General features: G+C 43.9%; 1 protein-coding gene across 5 annotated transcripts in view; it reads right to left on the reverse strand.

The window, feature by feature from the left end:
• Positions 1-21,967, reverse strand: part of DAB1 (DAB adaptor protein 1) — a 385,062-nt gene that overhangs the window by 240,617 nt on the left and 122,478 nt on the right. For all 5 annotated transcript variants that reach the window (XM_032494389.1, XM_032494388.1, XM_032494392.1 and 2 more), the window contains exon 2: positions 18,993-19,195. In XM_032494389.1, the coding sequence (XP_032350280.1) occupies positions 18,993-19,059 (67 nt within the window). In that variant the 5' untranslated portion in view covers positions 19,060-19,195. The remainder of the gene's footprint in view (positions 1-18,992; positions 19,196-21,967) is intronic.

Raw genomic sequence — 21,967 nt, forward strand, 5'->3', positions numbered from 1 at the left:
AAACAAAGAGACAGGAGTATCAAGCACCTTATTTAAAGTTACTCCACAAAAAATAATAAAACAATGTAGTTTGCAGCAATATGGATGGACCCGGAGATTGTCATTCTAAGTGAAGTGAGCCAGAAAGAGAAAGAAAAATACCGTATGATGTCACTTATATGTGGAATATTTAAAAAAAAAAAAGACAAATGGACTTATTTACAAAACAGAAACAGACTCACAGACATAGAAAACGAACTTATGGTTACCAAAGGGGAAGGGATAAATTGAAAGTTCAAGATTAGCAGATACTAACTAGTATATATAAACGAGATGAACAACAAGGTCCTACTGCACAGCACAGGGAACTATATTCAATACCTTGTAGCAACTTACTATGAAAATGAATATGTATGTCTGTCTGAACTATTATGCTGTGCACCAGAAATTGTCACAACATTGTAAACTATGCTTCAATTAAAAAAAAAGTTACTCCATTAATAACAAAAGTTACTAAGAACAACTATATTTATTATTTTTTATTGAGGTAGAATTTATTTACAACATTGGGCTACTGTCTGGTGTGCAGCCTAGTGATTCAGTTACAGGCGTGTATGTATTTATATATATTCTTTTTCATATTATTTTCCATTATAGGTTATTTCAATATATTGAATATAGCTCCCTGCGCTGTACAGTAGGGCCTTGTTGTTTATCTGTTTTATATATAGTAGTTTCTTCCCAAACTCCTAATTTATCCCTCCCCCCATTTCCTCTTGGATAACCATAAATTTGTTTCCATGTCTGTGAGTCTACTTCTGGTTTGTAAGTAAGTTTATTTGTGCCATATTTTAGATTCTGCATGATAAGTAAAATCACACGCTATTTGTCTTTGTCTGGCTTACTTCACTTACACGAGAATCCCTAGGTCCACCCGTGAAGACAGCTGGATTTGCTGAGTACTTACTATGTACAGGGGACTGTGCTAAGTGCTCCACGGTTAAGCCCCAGAGCATGAGAGACACTGGTCTTCTCAATCAACAGTGATGGACCAGGTGTGTCCGGGAGAGACGGAGTAAAGGGCCCACGTTCACCACATTCGGAAGAAGCAGAAGCAAGATTCAAATCCAAGTCTCTCTCCCATGAGAGCTCTCAGTTACTATTCATCATTGGTCCATTTTTTCATTCAACAGTTACTTACTGGGCACCTGCTGCGTGCCAGCCACTGGTGGAGGTGCCAGGTACACAGCAGTGTCCTCAGGACATGGACGCTCTCATCTGTGACACTGCAGTGCAGCAGGCAACAGTCCTTCCATCCACAGGCACGAAGCCCCTTGGCGCCAGGCAGCATGCTTGGCCCCATCCATGGCTCCCAAGTGGCAAGACCAGTTGGAAGGTCACACTGTGCTGTCTCCACAACTAACCTCCTGCCTCTGTCTCAGCCCACCAAGCTCTCTTGGGCAGGGTCCAGGGTGGGCATGGGGATGCGGGTTTGGTGTAAGGCCAGTTTCTGAAGATTTTCACCCCCAAAATCTTTGGGTCAGCCACCCAAAGTCAAACGAAAGTTGGAAAAAGCTAAGGCAAAAATGCCTTTGTGAGCCTTCCCTCGGAAATGTTAAGCCTGGCACCTTCCAGTTGGTTTCAGCAGCTCAAGAGATGTGGGCTGAAGTGCGGAGGGAACAGGTGCCAACTCAGCTCATTAAGTCCCCAAAGTTTTCTTCTTCCCCAGGCTAATTGGCACTAACGTGTGGGCTGCTGGATGGCTATTAAGCGGGAAGCTGCAGCAGGCTCTTTAAGATTCAAAACCGAAGGGAGTTTGGGACCAAAGACACAGGACATGACGGTACATGAAAAGCAGCCGACTGTCCACACGCTGTGTCGGTCCTCAGGGATGTTGATGGCACCTTGGTGGGGGAGGGCTGGGGGCTGCAGCTTTTGGGCAAAGCGACTGTTTCAAGTTCTCACTGGGGAGTATTTCTAATTCCTCAGTGCAATTATTTGTTTCCCCAAAGATGTGGAATTCTGTAAACATTTACTGAGGACCTACTGAGTGGCAGGCATCATGCGACAGGTGGGGTTTGCAAAGGACTAGGTCCCATTCCTGCTCGCAGGAGATAGGATCTGGTAGGGAGACAGACATGAGGAAAGTGCAGCACATCCTGAGAGTTGCTGTAACAGCTGTCAGAGCTCAGAATCCAAGCAACCCTGGGGAAGGCCTAACCATCCTCGTTTGGCTGGGTCCAGGAAGGCTTCCTGGAGGAAGTGACATCTAAACTGAATTATTTTAGTAGATGCATCTGTTCAGTCCATGCCTCACTACTCTGCATAGTGATCCCCTCCCATCACCCACAGGGTGGGCTGTGACACCTACTGTCACATTACATGTCACTAACTCTTAAGAGACCAGAGGCGACCACTGTCAGAACTGGGCTGAACTTTACAGATTTTCCTTCCCCAGAATCTAGAATTGGGACCCTGTGATTCAGTCTTAGTTGGGATCTTGAATGGATAAGTAAAGCTGGCCATGAGCACAGTGACAAGGCAAGCCTGACAGCAGAGAGGGGGAAGCAGGAAGTAGGGCTGAAAAAAAGCAAAGGAAAACAGCCCTGGAGACACGGGAGAGGGACAGGGCAGAGTCTGGCTTTCCAAGGCTGAGCTCATGCCTTCAACATGCCTGGCCTTCCAGTTGCTTCTTTTATGAGTGGGTCCTGTTCCAAGCAACAAATGATTCTGGAAGGAAGATCAATGTGAAGGCTGAGTCTTCAAGTTGCACAGTGTGCTTGAGGGCCAACAGGGACACTGGAGTGCTCAACTGTGGCCTCCGAGAAGGCAGGAAAGGGGCAGGCGGTGTCTCCCCACCAGCAGCACCTCTAGCACAGAGCCAGGCAGTGCTGGACGAACGCATATGCCTTGCACGGCCTACCCCGCACAAAACTTAGGGTCCCAAGGACCAGCCATGATATAAGGGGTTTGATTTTCTCAGAGTCACAAGAGCAGCAAACTAGCATATACATATATACATACATACATTTACACACATGATTTGGTCTGAGTGGTTTCCCTGAGAGATGGGTCCCCTCACTCCCATTTTACACGTACGGAAATGGAGGCTAGGAGGATTTAGAGGTTGCCCAAGGTCACATCACTTAATAAATGGCAGAGCTGTGATAGTTCGACGTGTAATTCTGAAGCCAGTAACACAATATCTAGGCTACACTCTAAAGAATACTTGAGACACAGAAAACAAACTTGTGGTCACCAGGGGGGAAGGGGTGGGGAGGGATAAAGTGGGAGTTTGAGAAGTGCAGACACCAACTACCGTATATAAAACAGATAAACAACAAGGTCCTACTGCACAGCACAGGGAACTATATTCAGCATCTTACAGTAACCTATAATGAAAGAGTATGAAAAGGAACATATGTACATGTATGACTGAAACATGATGCTGCAACCAGAAATTGACACAACATTGGAAACTGACTATACCTCCACTAAAAAAAAAAATAACGAACTAAAGATCACTTGCCTCGCTGGTTGTGAAAGCTGATGGACGTGACTGACACAAGGCCCTCTGTGTACTGGCCGTGGGGAAGATGTTCAAGAAACGTGACCTCCTGGCCTTCCTGGCGTCGGGGAGCGATGCACGGGGAGCAGTTAACAGTGTGGACATTCTCCTCTTGTGTTTGTGGGACAAACAATAGTACCCAGAGGGCTTTCTTCCTGGACTGTTGACCCAGTCGCTGCTGTTGGTCACCTGTGCTGTAGGCTGTAAAAGGGCAAAACGATCTGGGACTGGCTGGACCAACTAGCCAGAGACTCTAGGACCCCAATCTCACTGAGCTTCACCTTTTAACCCCCATTTGCCCTCCTCTGCCTGAGGGGTAGAGGGTGATGTGGGGAGAGGAATCTGAATTGCGGGTTTGCACCAAATGGCAAGAATGGTTAAAGAAGTTAACGGTAACGTCTCACAGAAACGTGTAATAATTAGGCATTCTGAGTATCAGTCTGGTGCAATGTTGGGGCTGTGAAAATGCATCTTGTAGACCACCAACTGCAGGGAAAGAGACGGACCCAGTGCCCCAGCTGCTGCACTCGGAAATCCATCAGCACCAAGACCATGCTTCCCACAAGTTGCTCCGAACCAGCAATGGACCAGAGCAGGGGGACACTGGCAGGCCCATTCCCAGGAGACATGGGACGAGCGACTTTGGCTCAAGGAGTCCACAAGGCATTGTTGATGTCTAAGACGCTCCACCCACCCCTTTTCCTTCCCCTTCCTTTCTTTCTTTCATTCAGGGTCAAGCCTGCATTATGGCCTGATGGCTCTTCTTGCCTCCTCCCCATTTTTTTCTCCCAGGTACAAGGAAATCTTTCAACGCCTCATGCTCTGACCTCCTATGTCTGATTGGAATCCTACAAGCTTCTGCCTCCCCTAGATGCTGCTACCATTGAAGCCTGGTGAGCAGAGGCGGAAAGAAAGACCTTCAGGGTCCTACTGCAAATGGAGATGCCTGATACCACGCGACAGGACGGGACCACGCGTTAAAGGTGGACCCACCAGATGCAAATTTTACTCCATCGATTTTCATCACTGAAGTTACTGGGTACCACTGGCATTTTCTGAAATGTACCAACCTTTGCAGCTGGCTTCAGGAGGATTTGAGAGATGATTTCTCCCATCGAGATGGATAATCCTTCAGCTCTGAAATGGAAGATCATAATGCTCTGCCAATCTACTCTGATCCCAGAGAAAATGGACCGATAAAAGATGATTTCAAGGTTTACAGACACCCCTGCTAACCCCATCTGCTCAAAATTAAAATTCAGCAAGGCAGAGTGAGACGACTTTTCAGCCTGTCATTCTCATAAAAGAGAAATACTAAATAGGGCCCCAAATCTTCCTACGGAAAATAAGGACAGAAGCTTGTGAGGTGGGCAGAGTTCTCATTTGGAAGCAAGAGCTCCGTCACTTGCTCAGCTTTGGGCCCTGAGCAAGTCACCGCCCACAAACTTTCGTTTCCCCTCTGAGAAATCAACCTATTATTATCTTGAATGAGTTAGGACCAATAAAACACATAGTAAGTGCTCAATAAATATTAGCTATCACAATATTATAAATAGCAGTGTCATGATCACAGGTCTGTCGTGCAGATTAACCGAGATCACAGGAGCTGCCATGCTTTGGGCCCTCCGCAAATGTTTACTTTCTCTGAATCTAAACCACAGGCTTCAACACTTGAAAAAAGGGACTAAGGCAAGTTTCCTCTTTAAGAGGCAAGGGCGGGGAAGTAGCGGGGAGAGAACTAATATTTAAGTAAGGGCTGGGGCAGGGTGTTTGTCTTCATTTCCTTTCAAGATCTTTATTGCCTCTTTTGTTTGATTGCAAGCAGTTCTGATCCTCCTGATGGATATGCGTGCTGTGCTCTCGAGAAGATAAAAGAGAGCAAGAGAGAGAGCGTAAAACTCTACCCACACAAACAGTGATGGATGCCAAGGACGGAGAATTTCCAGTAGACCTGGTCTATAAATTGTCATTTAAATTTGCAATTTAAAAACACTGTCTGACTTTTTGATTTAGCTGACTGTCTACGAGAGACAAATAATGGAATCCTAATAAGCAATGTTTAAATGACATCTCCAGTCTCCCAGACAGAGAGGGCAACGGTAGAATTCTAAGAAGAGAAAATAAATCTACCAAGAATAGGAAAGACGACCAGAACTAAATAGTTGCACTAATCACTGGATGACAGGCACCAGGAAAATGTATCTTTGACTGTTTAAAATTCGAATCCTTAACAGACGAAGGACAGGTTATCAGCTGAAAAACCCTGAAGTCGTTGTGAGGGGACAAGCCTGAGCTTGATTTTTACATTTCATCACACTAACGCAGATGAACCAAAAAATCAAGGCACCAGGACAATGTATTAAAGTTGATTAGCTAAGGTTAAAAGATTTGAACTACCGAAAGGTGCTGGAGCTCAGAGGCCTCCATTGGCAAATCTTAATTCCAAGGCTGGACCAGAATGGTGGCCTCCACCGATGGCCCTCCCACAAAGGGAGGTCCACCCCAAAGTCTCACTTTCTTCTCGCTACAGGGAGCAAGTCAGCAAAACACAGAAGACAAACGCTGCGTTGGTTCAAGGATGAAAACTGAAATGAATCATCGACTCCTGAAAGCAGTTCTGCACATCACAGCTTCAGCAAGATTTGGCAAATTCGGGAATGGATCACTGAAAAACGGCAACAATGACAGAAGGGATGAGAGAATGTTTTGTGAGCAAAAGCTACAGAAAACGAGATCACTCGGCATTTTTGTAAATGATCATTGTAAAAAGTTTAAATTAAATAGTAGGATCAAACTAGAATGTGTGTGTTTGCAGGCTTGTGTGCATGTACTCTTGTGCAGAAAGAAAAAAGATTGAAAGAGAACATACCTGAGTGGTCACCCTTCTCACTCAAGGCCAAGACAGGACCTCAGAATCCTCTCCACAGTGCTCCAGACAGCCACTAAAATCGACTGGCATTGGCAAATGACACGAAATCTATTTGCAATCTACAATTTTGAGAGCAGGAGGAGAAGCTACAATAATCATTATTTTAAAACGTCAAAGGAAAACTAATGGAATATAAATTACTGATTCTACGAAAATGTAGGCCAAAGGCCAAAGAATTACCCACCTAATACAGGCTGTTCTACTGTTCAACAAATCTTTAATGAGCACATACTATGTGCCTGGTCCTAGGCGTAATAGGAAATGCATAAAATATGTGGATGACCTGAAGGAGCTTTTACTCGAGAAGAGGGGGGAGTAAGTTGCTGCCCAGCAAGATGTCTGATCTGCTGGCCTTCCCTTCACTGGAAGACAAGGTAGGATTTATTTTCCAGAACTAGAGATTTAAATCCAATAGCTAGACAATGTCTATAATAACAGAAAGTATTTCACAAAGCATCCCCTAAACTAAAAATAATAAATCTGAACTCCAAGAATCTTTATTTAAATCTCACAACCTCTGTAAAGTCCTTGGGTAGCTGGTTATCTCTGCTCTGGGATTTCAATTTACTGCCAGGAACTCGAATTGCTTCTCAGCTGTCTGTCTTTCATATCAAATCTTAAGTTCTTTACGCCCAGGACTTGTTTACAGTCTTCTGCTGTGGCCAGCACTCCGCCTGGTTTTAGAAAATGCTCACCAATGGAATGAAGTAGGAAAGAGAGAGGGCGGGAGGGAAGGAAGGAAGGAGCTCAAAGAACTCCACCATCACTGCACAGCCCCTGACAAAACGAGTTCTGGCAATTCTTAAACACCTACTATGCGCTACAGGCTGCACCAGGCACCTTCACGTACGTTGCATTCGGTTGTTTCTATTTCTACTATTTTGAACTCCAGCCAGGAGGTTATTTATGAAAAGCCACCACGGTCTACATAGCACATAGACTTGGAAATCAGACCGCTCAGGTTCAAACCCTCACTCTGCTGGCATCTCGCCTCGGGCAGGCAACTGACTCTCTATGACTCTAGGTTTCTATATATGCATGTGAAATGTGAAAAGAAAAATGCCATTAAATATTTTAAATGCCTGATGCACTAGTTTTCTTCTCCCTATGAAAACGGTTGTATTTCCTACGAACTCATATACTTTCTACTATTGAATCACAGCCTCAGCCTGACCAAAAGCCACTGGGTGCTTGGCTAAGACAGCAGGAACAAGTCTTACAGAGCCTAAAAGTGACCTCGGCGAGTTTACACATTTCCCATCTGCTATCAAGCATCAGGCTGCCTTCCGTTAAGTCCTGCCTGGCTCCAGCACTCACGCCTATCCATCACCGCCTCGGTACCACGTCCATCGTCTTTAGCACATGCTTCCATATTGCTGTTAATAAGGGATACGGGGATGATCATTTTCCCAATGATAGGGGTCCTGATCCTTTTTAGGAGCACATAATAAGAACATTTTTCATTGTTGGAGATAATTCCCCTTCCCGTGCACATTTGTCAGAGGCAGTTTCCAACAGTCCCGTACATCATCCTGAAATACATGATAAGATGCAGGTCTGCTATTCATCATCTGCTGGGCTTCTTCCAGTGCAAGTCCCTGCGTGGCTTTTCTTGCCTCTGGTTTAACAATCGGAATGCAAGTTCTCCCTGGAGCCGGAGCGCCAGCCAGGGGAGACGGAAAGACTCAAGTGACCACAGTTCCCCGAACTGAGCGAAGTGAATCTCTAATGTTGACACAGAAACTCTTTACAAAAGTAAACTGCATATATTGCTACCCCTTTACAACAGGAACCAGACCCCTAGGAAATGAGCTTTCACTGATGTTTTATTTGATGGCATAGCTGGAAAACAGCAGAATATATTATAGCAAACAGATTCTGTGCTTTGGATCATTTAGACCTGAGTTTAAAATTTCTGCTCTTCCATTTACACGATGCGCGACCTTGAACAAACTTTGAACTTACCCGAGTATGTTTCCTCATCTGCAAAGTAGGACTATGATCGACCTCACAAGTCTCTTGTATTCCCACTGTATTCTCTGCCAGCACTCAGTCATCATGTAATTAACACCATTTCCTATTTTCCCCATTGGGAACTCTTTAATAAATTCTCCTCCTCCCAGCTTTGAGAGGATAAAATGGTGCACAAGACACAGTTCCCGCTATCAATCAAGCAAGGAAGAGCAGTCTCTAAGTACAATCCTAACAGAAGAAAGAAAGAAAGGAGAGCTTCATCGGAATTAAGATAGTGTGGTGAGAATCATAGGGAAAGGAAGGTTTAATTCCATGGGAGGAGGGGGATGCTAAAGCAGACCTCTGAGGAAGAACCATCTAGCTGAGTCTCAGAGACCAGCTGAACCTTGACAGGCAGACAGGAGATGAGAGGACTTTTTCCAGGTTGAAAGGAGAGCGGAGGGAAACTCACGCACGCTCATGGAGGATCAGCCAGGTGCCTGTGCTGAGAACATGCCAGGCACACGTCAGGCATGTGTAACGTCTGCTCAGTGGATGAGTGAGACAGGCCCGCAGGGCCCTTCAGGGCACAGGTTCTGAAGTTATCGCACTGACCTCTCACCTCTCCCATTTCTGTTTTCTCACCTGTAAAGTGAGATTTCAAATCAGGAGCTACTTCAAGGGGTTGCTCTGCGTGAGAAAACATACGTAAACACTTGAATACACTGCCTGGTAATTTGTGACTGTGGACAGACAGCAGCTCCCTTCATCACCAGTGTCCTTGTTATTATTTCCGATGTGGGGGTGGGCCCTGGGAGGTAACTGAGCTGGTGATAATATTTGCAGATTTGGGGCATTTACAAAATCAGAGTGCCTGCTCTAAATTCAGATAGAAAAATGCAAGTCAATTCATGCAGTCAAAATCCTTCAAGGTCACCTCATCTTTACCTCTGTGAGGACTGGAAAACATCTGGAAAACCTGGCCTCATTGGCATCCTCCTTAAGAAAGAGCAAGGTTTCCTCCTCAGTCTCATGGAGCACTTGTGTACGGCCACCAACGACACGCCACAAACACGAGCGGTGAAGAGCGAGGGCTTTCGTGCTTTTCTGACCCCCTTCTACCTCTCCCATGTGGTCCGCTGTCATCCCTCTCTGTTGTGAGGCTGTCTCAACCTAATGGTCCTGCGACTGGAATCTGCAGGAAGATGTCTTTCAATGTAAGTGTAACTTGGTATTTCCTAACAGGACACCCAATCAGTGGGGAGCAGTTTAGTCCAGTGTTAAGCATGTGGACAGGCTCTGGGTCAGTGAGATCTAGGTGGAAATGAGTCCCTTAGTTGCCACATGTTCTGTCGTCTCAGGCAAGCTGTTCACCTCTCTGAGTTCCAGCTGCTGCTCACAGAAAATGAGAATGCTTGTCTAGGGGTTGTTTTCAAGCTTAAATGAGACAATGTGGACAACAGACATTCTTTCCTCTTCCACCTCCACTCCACCCTTGTCCCTGCCTTTGATCTCTGCACGCTACCTCGATGCACTGGGCAGAAATGCTCAGTCTTAAAACACATGTACTCTGATCATCCCAGAAGCTGTGTCACAACAGGATGTACTAACATCCTGGCACACCTAAGAACACAGTGTGCTCAGCAAACCCACACGGATAATAAAACCCCATGCTCTGGGCCACTTACTGATCATCTGCAAAGATGAAGACTCTTGGACCCTGGGAAGGAGTGGACCTTTATCTGACTCTTAGGACTTGGAGGGCTAACATGAAGGGCTTTGTTCTTCCAAACATCAAAATTCAAGCCCAGCCACTGCCAGAGGCAGCACACTGAGCTTAATGAAGCAGCGGGATGAACTAATATGGCAAATCGTATAGCTCTTACTCCCAATATGCCCCACATCACGCTGAATTATAGCACCTGATGTGATTGGACACACATCGCAAAAGGAGAACGGTAGGAATTTTCAATGCCACATAGTAAGAATCTCTAGAGCCAGCTCTTAGGAGAGATGTCTGTGGCTTTAAATGTTCTTTCTCTTTGTGCAAATCATTCTCTCCCACCCTTTATGAATAATTACTTCAATGAACATTATTGAGTACCTATCATGATGAGTGTTGTGCTAGGAACTCATAATTAATGGTAGAGAAGAGAAATAAGCAAAAAAACAAAAAAACAATTATAGAAAACAAAATGTAGCAGGTGTGATGATTTGAGTGAGTACAGGATGCTACAGGAGCCCTCACAAATCCAGTCAGGTGAGGCTTTTTACCACAACTTCATTCATTCGCTCACTTACTCATTCAACAAACATGGCTGCATGCCTACATGTTCCAACATTGTGCTCAGTGATAGAAGTGAAGTGGTTAACAAGCCAGACACAGTCCCACCCTACTGTGTGATAAAGAAGAACAAAAATATAATTAAAATAATGTATTATGATGCGCACAATGAGGTGCTTTGAAAGCACTCTTACCAGTCATGACCCATGACTGGGGGTCATGTACACTGGGTGGGCTGCAATGGGTCCCCAGAGCAATTCTGGGGAAAGTAATATCTACCTTGAAACTAAAGCAAGAGTAGAGTTGGCTTTGAAGAGAATTTTTTTTAAAAAGTATTCTTCAGAGAAGGAAAGACATTTGCAAAATTCCAAACGTGAAAAGTAACACTGTAGGCTCAGGGGACAAAAATTAATTCAGTTGAGTCAGGGAGCAGAGTATCATGCTGGAAGAGTGGTGAGGGATGTGACTGGAAAGATAAGGAGGGATCAGACCATCCAGGGCCTCCTTAAAGCCCCAATAAACCCAACAAAGTTCCAGATAAAGTGGATTTTATCCTCAGGGCACTGGGAGCTGTTCAAGGAAGGATTTGGGGCAAAGGTCGAGCCTGATCAAATCTTCCCATCAATGAGTAATGTCAAGTATGGCTCGGAGACGGATGATTCTGAGAACCTGAATACCGCTCAGGAGGGTGCTGGGATGATCTGGATGACAGGTGAAGGGGGCCTGAATCGTCCTCAGGAAAGGGGCAGAGGGGCAGAAGAATGGGTGGATCTGAGAGATATTTAGGAGGTTGCAGGGGCTACCATTCATTCAGTGATTAATTCATCGAGGGCGTTGGGAAGCTTGAAATGTCCAGGCAGATGGTCCTGTCAAATGGCTTATGGGTTCTGAAGGATGACCAGGAGTTAGCCCAGTAAACAGGTGAGAAAGATGACCTGAGAGAGGGAGCAGGACACACGAAAGTCACAGAGGTGTGTCCTGAGACCTGAGCTCAGGATGGTGCTGGGTATGGGGATGCAACGGGACAGAAAAAGAGGCAGGAACCAGATTTCAGAAGGCTGGCTTGGTGAGTGTCCTCTGTGACAGGCTGCTGCCGGGTTACAGAATATGTCCAAGGAGGAAAGAGGGTATGAAGGAGGGTTTGAAAAAGCCTGACTCCTTGTAAGGGAGCCAGTTAGAATGAAGCCCTGAACTAAGTCACCAGTGGAATCTGAAGTGAGTTTGTCTTCAGGGAATGACCACTGTGAGTGAGGTGTCCCGTAGTAAGTTCAAGGCCACGTGCTCAGGGAGAGCGCAGAAGTCTCTCCCCACCACACATCACATGATCCGGTAGTCTCACCATAAAAACTAGGCTCCTTGACCCAAAACAGTCTTCCCTCCCTCTCCAACCTTTCAGCTCAAGAGCTTTGCGGATCAACCCCAGAGAAATTTATGTAGTCTTGCTATCAAATCCTTGATTCTGAAATTTCCAAAGCCTGCAAGTCACAGATTTAGTAGAGAGCCATGAACTCACCAAGATCAAAAACCCCAACAAGACAGAATGGTATCATACACTGACATGATGTGGCTGATCTGGTTCTGTGCCCACCCCCTGCACAAAAGAGCGTAGCCCCTGTAATTTTTTCACATCAAGGCACAGGGGCAAACCCATGGCCTGCACTCAGGGAAGATGGTACCAGTTTTCACACCGGACAAGCTTAGTGCTTTCCATGTAGACAAGCTATGTGACCTGGGGCAAGTCTCTTGATCTCTCCGGGCATTATCTTATGTGTTCCATGGGGTGATACAAGATTTGGGCTCATAGGGGACAATGCATCTAAAGTGACTGGCATGCAGAAAGCACATAATAAGTGATGGCTATTAACGAATGTGTGTAGCTTGACAACGTGGTCTATTTTCCTTTGTATTTCCTGTCCACCTTCCCAGTTATCCTTAGAACAAGCATCCTTTCAAAGATGGACCAGTCCTTTTTCTTCATTGCCTGATTACCCCATGTACCTCTGGGGAAAAGGGCACCCTCTACCTCTCTTTATATCCTCTGGCACTAAGAGAAGGGCTGCCTTTCGGGGCTGGTTGGACTCCAGAAGGGAAAGGGAAAGTTTCCTCATCTTGAGTCCATATACAGAGAATTGTGCCAGGTGTTTTATACTGTTGACTCAAGTACTCCTCCCTGCGATACTCTCAGATAGGTACTAACACCTCTATTTTACAGACAAAGGAGCCGAGGCTCAGAGAGCTTACGTAGTGAGCCTGAGATATACAAGCAGAAAACGTGCCGAGTCTTGACTCAAACTTTGGTCCATCTCATTCCAAAGCATGAGCTCTTCCAGGAGTCTTCCACGTAAAGAGGAGGGAGCAAACATATCAAGAGCTTCATCTCAAGGAGGTATGTTGTCGAGAATCTAGAAGCTGAAGCAACACCATCCAGGAAGTCATTCCTGGGTTCCAGCTCTGCTCTGCCACTGGCCAATGGAGTGATCGTAGGCAGGTCATCCTTCTCTTAAGATCTCATTTTGAAGAAGAGGCTCTTCCAGCACCCAAACACCAATTCCTTCTAACCTTTTATGGACTTCAACATCTAAAAAGTGAGTCACATTTCAGTGTAGACAGACATGCACAGTGTTGTGTTCCTTGGATTCATAAAGCTGAAAACTCACTTGCTTTCGGTCAGGAAAGCAATGAAAATAGTTTTTGTAAGAATTGTCTTTATTATGATGAAAGGCAGTATGTTAATTAACAAATATAAATTTATATTAAATGGAACACAAAATTGATGAATAGTAATAGACCGGAAAGAATAAAAGTAGCAAAGTGGAAAAAATACGTCTCTTTCAGGGAAGGATGAGACCGATACAAATCAGAAGAGCGTCCCTTCAAGCGGAAGTCCTTGGACCACATGAACTGATGAGGGTCAGAACCTCCTTCCCTGGGGTTTCTCTCTCTCCAGAACACGGAACCCCAGCAAGGCACACAACTGGGGCTGGATAAACATTTGTGGACAAAGTAATTAATTAAAGAATGGATGCCTCCTTCTACTTTTCACATCTGGCCGAGCAAGTGTAAGTTCTACATCCACTTGGTGTCTAAGGAAACCGGAGCTCGCAGAGTGGAGATGACTTGGCTGGAGTTGAAACACGAGAGAGTGGTGGGCCTGGGGCATGAACCCAAATCCAGGGTCTGCATGACCCCAAGTCTGCCTCCCTTGCAGGAAGCAGCAGATAGAAACAGTGAAACAGCAGCTCCCTCTGCACCAAAGGCCTGGTAAAATGATTTTTTTTTTAAATTAATCTCCCAGGGTCCTAAGGACGCTACAGGATATGACAGCAATTTATCAGCTCCTAAGTAGCAAGCCAGTTATTACTAACAGAGTTCTTCCCCAGGGCTAACTGACCAGGTGAGGGACCAGGACCCTGAGCCCGTTTGCGTAAGTGTCATCAGACAGGTTTCCTTTGAGAGCATCAAATCCTCATTCCTGAAACCATTCCTTAACCACAATTCCCCAGAATTTTCTAAGAAACCTCCCAGAAGTTTGCACAGCTACTGAGGCACATAGCCAGGGTTCAAACTCAGTCCGATGTGGCTCCAAAGCTAAGGTGCCCACCATGTGACCACCAGCTTCTCCTGCATCCCATCAGGGCCTTGATTCTGGGAGCCAAGTCTTTCCGGGAGGAAATAATCAGCTAGCCTGTCGTTGCTGCTGCTAACTAATGATCCTTGGCTAGAGGGCCAATACAAATATAAGGAAAGTGAGCGAGTTTATTTCCAGGTACTTCTAGAAAGTTAGGAGAAAATACTGAACTGTGATCTTAGAAGGAAGAAGACAGAAAAGCTAACAATGACCATGCCACTGCCACGCTGCAGGTCCCAAGAGGCTCCTTTACCCAAGATAATCTTCTTCCCTCGCCTTTCTGATAACAAGCAGTATTATTAACACACACACACACACACACCACCCTTATAGACAAGGGTCAAAGACGCTAAAAAACCCATCTCTGGTCATCCAGCAGATAAGAACAAGGGTTAAAAATTAAAAACCAGGTCTGCTGACTCCAAAGTTAGTCCTTTTTCCACTACACTAAGCTGCCAGATGGTACTGACTGTAAAGCTCCAGGCACTACCCCCAGAAAAGTCTGCATCTGCTCATCTTGGGACCCATTCCTGGACCACAGACTTCTACTGGGTGTCTTAATGCCAGGATCACCACAAATTGTGTCAATTGATTTTTCCCCCCTTTGATGGCAGGTAATGAACCTGAAAATATACATTCTCTTCCTCCAGTCCTCCATCAAATTCCTCTCCTGGAATAGGCACTGTTTGACAAGCAGTATGTGTAGTGATACAATCCAATAAAAATGAAATGAAAAAACAACTTCATTTCTCACGACTTCCATCCCCTCCTTATTTGAATTGTGAATACTCAAGTTACGTCTCACACGTGGCCTGTCTAGAAACTCATTTTGTGGTGAAATATGCTCCCGTGTGACTTGTTTTTGAATCTGTCTGACTTGCTTTCAACAGCCTAGGTTAAAGAACTGGGGTGATGGGTTTCTGAGAAATGATCAAGGGTTTCTAAACTTTCTTTATGCCACTCTTCCTCATGATAGATGCCCCACACTGCCAGGTATTCTTTTTTAGGAAATAAAATATCTGCCCCAGGAACCACCTAAATCTTGCCATGAGAAGCAAAAACTTTTTTGTACTGTAATGTTATATATGAGAAATCTACTGATGATATACTGTGAAAGAACAAGGTAACATTGTATGAACGGTATAATCTCAAGCACACATTATCCCAGAAAGTCAGTCCAGAAGGAAGCAACTTAGAATGTTAATAGCTGTTATTTCTAATTCATAGGATTCTGCACACTTACTTTTTCTTTTCTAATTTTCAGTATTAACCATATAAAACTTAAAAAATCTAATGAAATTACTTAAAAGAGAAAAAAATGTATTTTTCATAAGGAGGTCTAAAATTACTCAGTGTTTCCTTACCACCAAAATCATCACATGAGGGTATTAACTTTGACTAAAATCAGGCACAAAGATTATAGGCTCGAGAAAATTATATACTAATCTTGCTGATACAGATAGCAAAATACTAAGTAAAATATAAAAAGATCAAATCCACAGGGTATAGAAAACATCATATACCACTAGAATTTATCTTCAGTAAAAACTTAAATATCACACAGGTAACAGAAGGCATTTCCATTAATTTAGGAGAAATTTAAGGTTCCCTCCTCTCTACTAAATACTGTACTGACAGACCCAGCCGATGCAATAGGATAAGAAAAAGAACAAGTACTTTAGGATTGGAGAGGAAGCCAGAAACTTATCTATGAGGTTATATATTGCCTCCCTAGAAAATCAAAAAGGAATTAGAGAAAGTATGAGTAAAAGAGCTAGTAACACTATTATATTCAAGATCAACATCCAAACTGCTTATTTCCTTTTAAAGTACTACTTATTTTGGCTTAGTTAGCAACATCTTTTTAATGGAATACCTACTATTTCACAGTCAAAACTGAAAACAGGAAATTAACTGATCCTGTTACCAGCACATTCTTGTTCTCTCTTTTTAATGTATGTGTGTGTTTTCCTGGGACCTTGGTCCAGACAAGTGTATCAGCAATAAAAACTGTGTCTCGCTGTGGCATAATTGCAGACAATCGTGTAGTCTTGCTCTGAGACAAATCAACTATATACTTTTTAAGATCCCCCTGGGTAAGAGAAAACAATGTAATAATTCTGATGAAGATGAAGAAGAGGAAAGGAAGGAGAAGGGAGTGAAAAATGGAAAAGATAAAAGGAAAAAGAAGAGGAGGGGAGTGGGAAAAGGTGACAGGAAAGCAAGGGGGGAATAGAGATATAAACTTTGTTGAGTTTTTAATATAAGCCAAGTACTAAGTGTTTCATTTGCCTTACTTCAATTAATCTTCCTAGTGAGCCTTTAAGCTTTGTACTAGTATATTTTAATTTTACAGGAGAGGATACTGAGGCTCAGAGAGGTGAAGTGACATTCTAAGGTCACACAGTTTGGAAGCGATATAGCCAGAATCTGACCCCAAGTCTGCCCGCCCAGACTCCACAGCATTAGTGACTCTCTAGAGGATGCTCCCTGCATAGGTACTTTGCTGATATCAGAGCTACTAAAGATGTGAACGTGAGGAGGAGCTAAAAAGGTCACCTTCAAGCTCCCACTCTAAATCCTCACCCACGCCAACGTGCTGAAAAACCTGAATCCTCTCTTTAGAATGTTTCCAGTTCTGCATGTTAAAATTAAGAGTGAAAAGATATGCACCATGTACAATTTTTAATGCATTAAGCATTCAAGAGCACAAGTTTCGTGGAAAGGTTAAATCTGAAGGAAAATATAACTTGTCAGTTTCCAGTAAAAAAGCATTTGAATTCTAGGACATATTGGGCTCTGTGATCTTTTTTGTTTTTTTCCAAGCAGCAGTTCTCCCAAGACCTGTTCTCTCACCCACTTGCCTTCCTTCTATTATTCCTAGACCATGGCGCATAACAAGCAAGGTTTACATTAGGTTTTAGGGGATAAAATAGACTGCTTCCAAAATACTGGTGTTTCAAACAAACATTTAAAGCAAAATTTATAGTCCTTCCTGGGGTTGCTTCTGTCCAAGAGCTGTACGTGTATTACATTTATGTCCCTTGCTTCCCATGGAGTGTCAGACAAATGCCACCAGGAAACACGACTGGGCAGGCACAGTGATGTCTCAAACAAATCACTGCCTACACACAGCAAGCAGCAGCATCCGGTCTGCAGGCCCACACTGAGAGATTTCAAGACCTGAAAGAGAGCTCTATTCATCCTCTCCCCTGCAGCTCTGAAGACAGGGAAGGAAAGAGCTGAAACTTCACGGTGAAAACACACACCCATGCACCACACCACACCACACCACACAGACACACACGCACGCACGCACAAAGCAAAAAGTTGCTTCCATCTAATCACAGTAACAGGACAAACCTTCTGAAAGGCATGATTAGAAAGCCGTAGGACCAAATTCTCTTAAAAAACATGAACAGTGGGGGAGGGTATAGCTCAAGTGGTAGCGCGCCTGCTTGGCATGCATGAGGTCCTGGGTTCAGTCCCCAGTACCTCCTCTAAAAATAAAATAAACCTAGTTACCTCCCCCCACCAAAATAAAATAATTAAATAATACAATAATAAATAAAACATAAATGCTATTTTAAAAAAAAACACGAACAGTGGTAGAATTATTTTCTTATCACACTGCACATCCAGTCTTCATTCCCAGATACCTATGTGCCTCTTCTGTGTCAAGCTCTTTCTAAGTGTTGGGAGCAAAAAGGATGAATGAGAGATCCCGCTCTGAAGGACTGTATGGTATCGCTGACAAAAACACAGGGCGTTTTTAATAAAGGTTCATACTAACAAAGTGCTAGTGAAACAAAACAAACAAAAGCGAGCAGCCCAATTTGAGAGGTAAGGAAAAGCCCCCCAGGAGGCCTCACTGAGCTCAGACCTGAAGAGTAAGTAGGGGTCAGTCTAGAAAAAAGTGGAGAGCAACAAAGGATGAACTCAGAGTCCAGCGGTTTTCAAAATCCCGGGAACCACCAGCAGCAGCAGCATCTGGGAACATCTTACAAATGCATCTTGGACTCCACCCCAGACCTAGTGAACCAAAAGCTTTAGGCATGAGACTCAGCAAGCTGTGTTTTAACAAGCCTTTCAGGCGGGCGATTCTGGCTGGAGTTGGAGAATCACTGGTATCTGCAAAGGATGAACTACAAGACACAAGACACGGGGGGGGGGGCCTGGAGGGCGAACAAGGTTGGATGGGGGTGGAGCGCGGACTGGGGCAGAGATGTTGCTGGAGGGATGGGCAGAAGGCGTGTCAAGAAGTGTTCTGTATATCGTGAAAAGAATTTTGGATCTTACCCAGAGAATAATGGAGTGCCATGAAAATATTATACTATGAGTACCAAAAAAACACCAAATAATGTTGAGGATTATTTAAAATACATGCAGGGATCGGGGTATGGTACAGCTCAGCAGTAGAGTGTGTGCTTAGCATCACAAGGTCCTGGGTTCAATCCCCAGTACCTCCCTCCGTTAAAAATAAATACATAAATACAAACAAATAAACCTAAATACTCCCCCCTAACCAAACAATTTTTTAAAAAATAAAATACATGCAATCAAAAAGACAGTGCCAAATACCATTCTAGAGACAAAAAATTCTTTCTTGGACAGTAAGTAGCAATGAGGAAAGGAAGAGATTCAGCCCTACCTTTCTTTCTGGAGTCTTTCTTGGCGCTGGTTTTCACAGCTACTTGAAGTTCTGTCTCAGTTGACATCCTACTAAATCCTTAGTCCACTTCACACAGATCCCGGACCTCGGCCAGGCTCATTGAGGACTCCTCTCCAAGGAAATGACTCCTCCCTTCAGAAACGACACCCCGAGCTGCGCATTTCACTCACTCCTGTCGAGCGCTGCAAAGCAAGGGAGGAGGACATTCAGAACGACCATCTTGTTGAAGTCAGAACTGAGGGGAAAGAAATGAACCATGCAACATACAAAACCAGGAAAACCTTGGTCTCCATGTACAAACTGCTCACGTGGCGTCATTTAGCCATTGACAGAGTTGAGACAGCAAAGAGAATTGGAGTCCATATGTGCAAAACTAGGTAATGCAAAAGAGATCTTTAAAACTCCACATCTTCAACAAAAGCAGAACTCAATTCTTTATTCTCCATGTTTCTCATGGTCAAGCACCAGAGGCCACCCAGATAACAGAGCTCAAGCGGCCCCGTAGAAACATTTCCAACAACGGGGCTCCCATTCATCAGCCAAGCTTGACCACAGCCTTGGCAGCTACAGCAGACCATAGGGAAGTGACCTGTGGTCTGGCCCTCCCTGGCAGGTGTCAGAGGGGACACCGAGTTGACACACAATTGGGCTTCGAGGGTAAGATGACAAACGGAGCTGAGAAACTTTCCAGCAAGCCAATTTTGATGTCAGTTTTTTCCCCCAGCTCTAAGAGCAGACAAGCATTGAATGGGAGGAAGAAAAGAAAAGAAGCTGGCAGACACACATTTCATCCCTTCTTTCTTTAATAAATATGCACTGCACACTACCAGGTACCATTAAGTTCAGACACTGCGCTGGGAAGATAATAATGATAATAACACCACTTCAATTACAGCTAGTATTTACTATACATTTACTATATACTATGCCCTCAGCCTCTGCTTCACATACATTATCTCGTTTGATTTCATTTAAATTGAATGAACGTATTCCTAGTGTCGAGTCAACAATCTTTCCGGGGGACTGTGTCTCTGATAGCCGTATCCGAGAGCTGGGTTGAAAATAAACATTTCAGAAGTTATCCATTTTTAAAGAATATTAAGATAAAGCTCCTGGAGATGATTCTTCCAACTGTGCAGCCAATTCGTAGCTCGTCCCACCGATCTAGAAAGGTTCAGTCTGAAAAGGCGGACCCTGAGCGTCACTTTCAACTCAAAAAGAGTAATTACCTAAACCTCTTCATCATACCAATTACAGGCGGCTCAACCAAAAGGTCTAATGGAACTGACGCTTAAATTCATACCTTATCCAAAGATATCTGATTTGTTTGTTTGTTTTTAACAAGCTATTTCTTTTTTAGGATACTGAGCCCTGAATGAAGGTGCTTAAACTAAAGGATCCAAGGCTACAATTAAGGAAAACGAAAAATCATCTTCCTAGAATGGGGTCCATGAAATCACATGTAGAAAACAATTTCTTGTAATGAGCTGTAAGAGAAAAGAATCTGAAAATAATGTATGTATATATGTTTAACTGAATCACTTTGCTGCACGCATGAAACTAACATTGCAAACTGACCTACACATCAATAAAAAAATTAGAATTAAAAAAACAAGAACCTTTCCTGCCACTTTTGCCCCATCTATCTGCACCACGTCACTAGCCCTCACCTCCCTCCTAACCGCGTGCTCCTCAAAGACAACATTCTATAAGGGATGATGGAGTCTCAAAGCTTGGTTGTATAAGGACATAATTAATTTTATGAATAATACTAACCATTTCATTGCAACAAATATCCACTAAAAACAACGGGCCAGGTGCCAGTGCTGACTCACTGATGAAAACAGACATGGATTGCACAGTCACACAGGCCGAGTACAGAGTCAAAGCCTGATTACTGTTGTCACAGAAGCTCAGTCTAGCGGAGGTGTCATGTAAGGGACATGATCGGAATGAAAACAAATACTGGGTATACTGGGGCACAGAGGAGCAAGCTGTCACCTTTGCTTGAAGGAGCCCATAAAGCTTCACAGAGAAGCAGCTCTCCACTGTGTGATCCTGAAGAATGATGCTCTTATCACGTGGATGATGACAGGAAGGACCAATGGGCACACAATAAATGCATGTATAATAAATGAATAAGTGGTTGTTTCGGGCAGAAGGATCAGCATGCCCAAGAATGCTTGAAATTAACAAGCAGAATAATACAAGGACGCAGAAGTCTAGTAGGGAGGTGATTACTCTCCCATCTTCCCAGTGTTCCCTTGTACTACTACCTTTCTATGGAATTTTTCTTTTCAAGTCTGCCTTGATGTGCTCAAGGTTCAGTCAAAGAGGCATCTTAGGCAAAAAGATTTTCTGATTCCTCCATTAAACGGACTCTCTCCTTACTTATGTTATGACCCAATTACTTGGCCAACTTCACAGTCTGAGACAGTTACAAGCAATGTGATATTGAGGAAGTCACTTGCCCTCACTTTGCCTCAGTTTTTCTACCCATAGAAGGAGGTTAACAGTATCAAACTTCATGCAGCAGCAGTGGAAATTAAGTAGGATCACACATGTAACATGCTTGGAGGAGTGTCTGGCACATTTCCTGATAAGCACTTAATAAATACTAGGCACTAACAATTTCCTGTGTTATTCAACACAGGAATACAAGGTCAAACACAGACTCAAGGTCTCATGGATGGTATGTGACCACAAGTTTATATTACTATGCTCCTTTCACAGAGGGAGAAACTAAGGCAGGTTAAGTCTGCTTTCTAAGGACAAATTGCAGGAAATAGAAAAATCTAAGCCATTTCCAAGGAAAGATACAGCTCAGTGGTAGACGTGCACGTTTAGCACGCACAAGGTCCTGGGTCCAATCCCCCAGTACCCCCATTAAAAGAATACAAATAAATTAAATAAAGATATTTCCATCACTTTGGTCTTGGCACACAGTAGGTACC

This window comes from Camelus ferus, chromosome 13 (genome assembly GCF_009834535.1).
Source record: "Camelus ferus isolate YT-003-E chromosome 13, BCGSAC_Cfer_1.0, whole genome shotgun sequence".
Lineage (NCBI taxonomy): Eukaryota > Metazoa > Chordata > Mammalia > Artiodactyla > Camelidae > Camelus > Camelus ferus.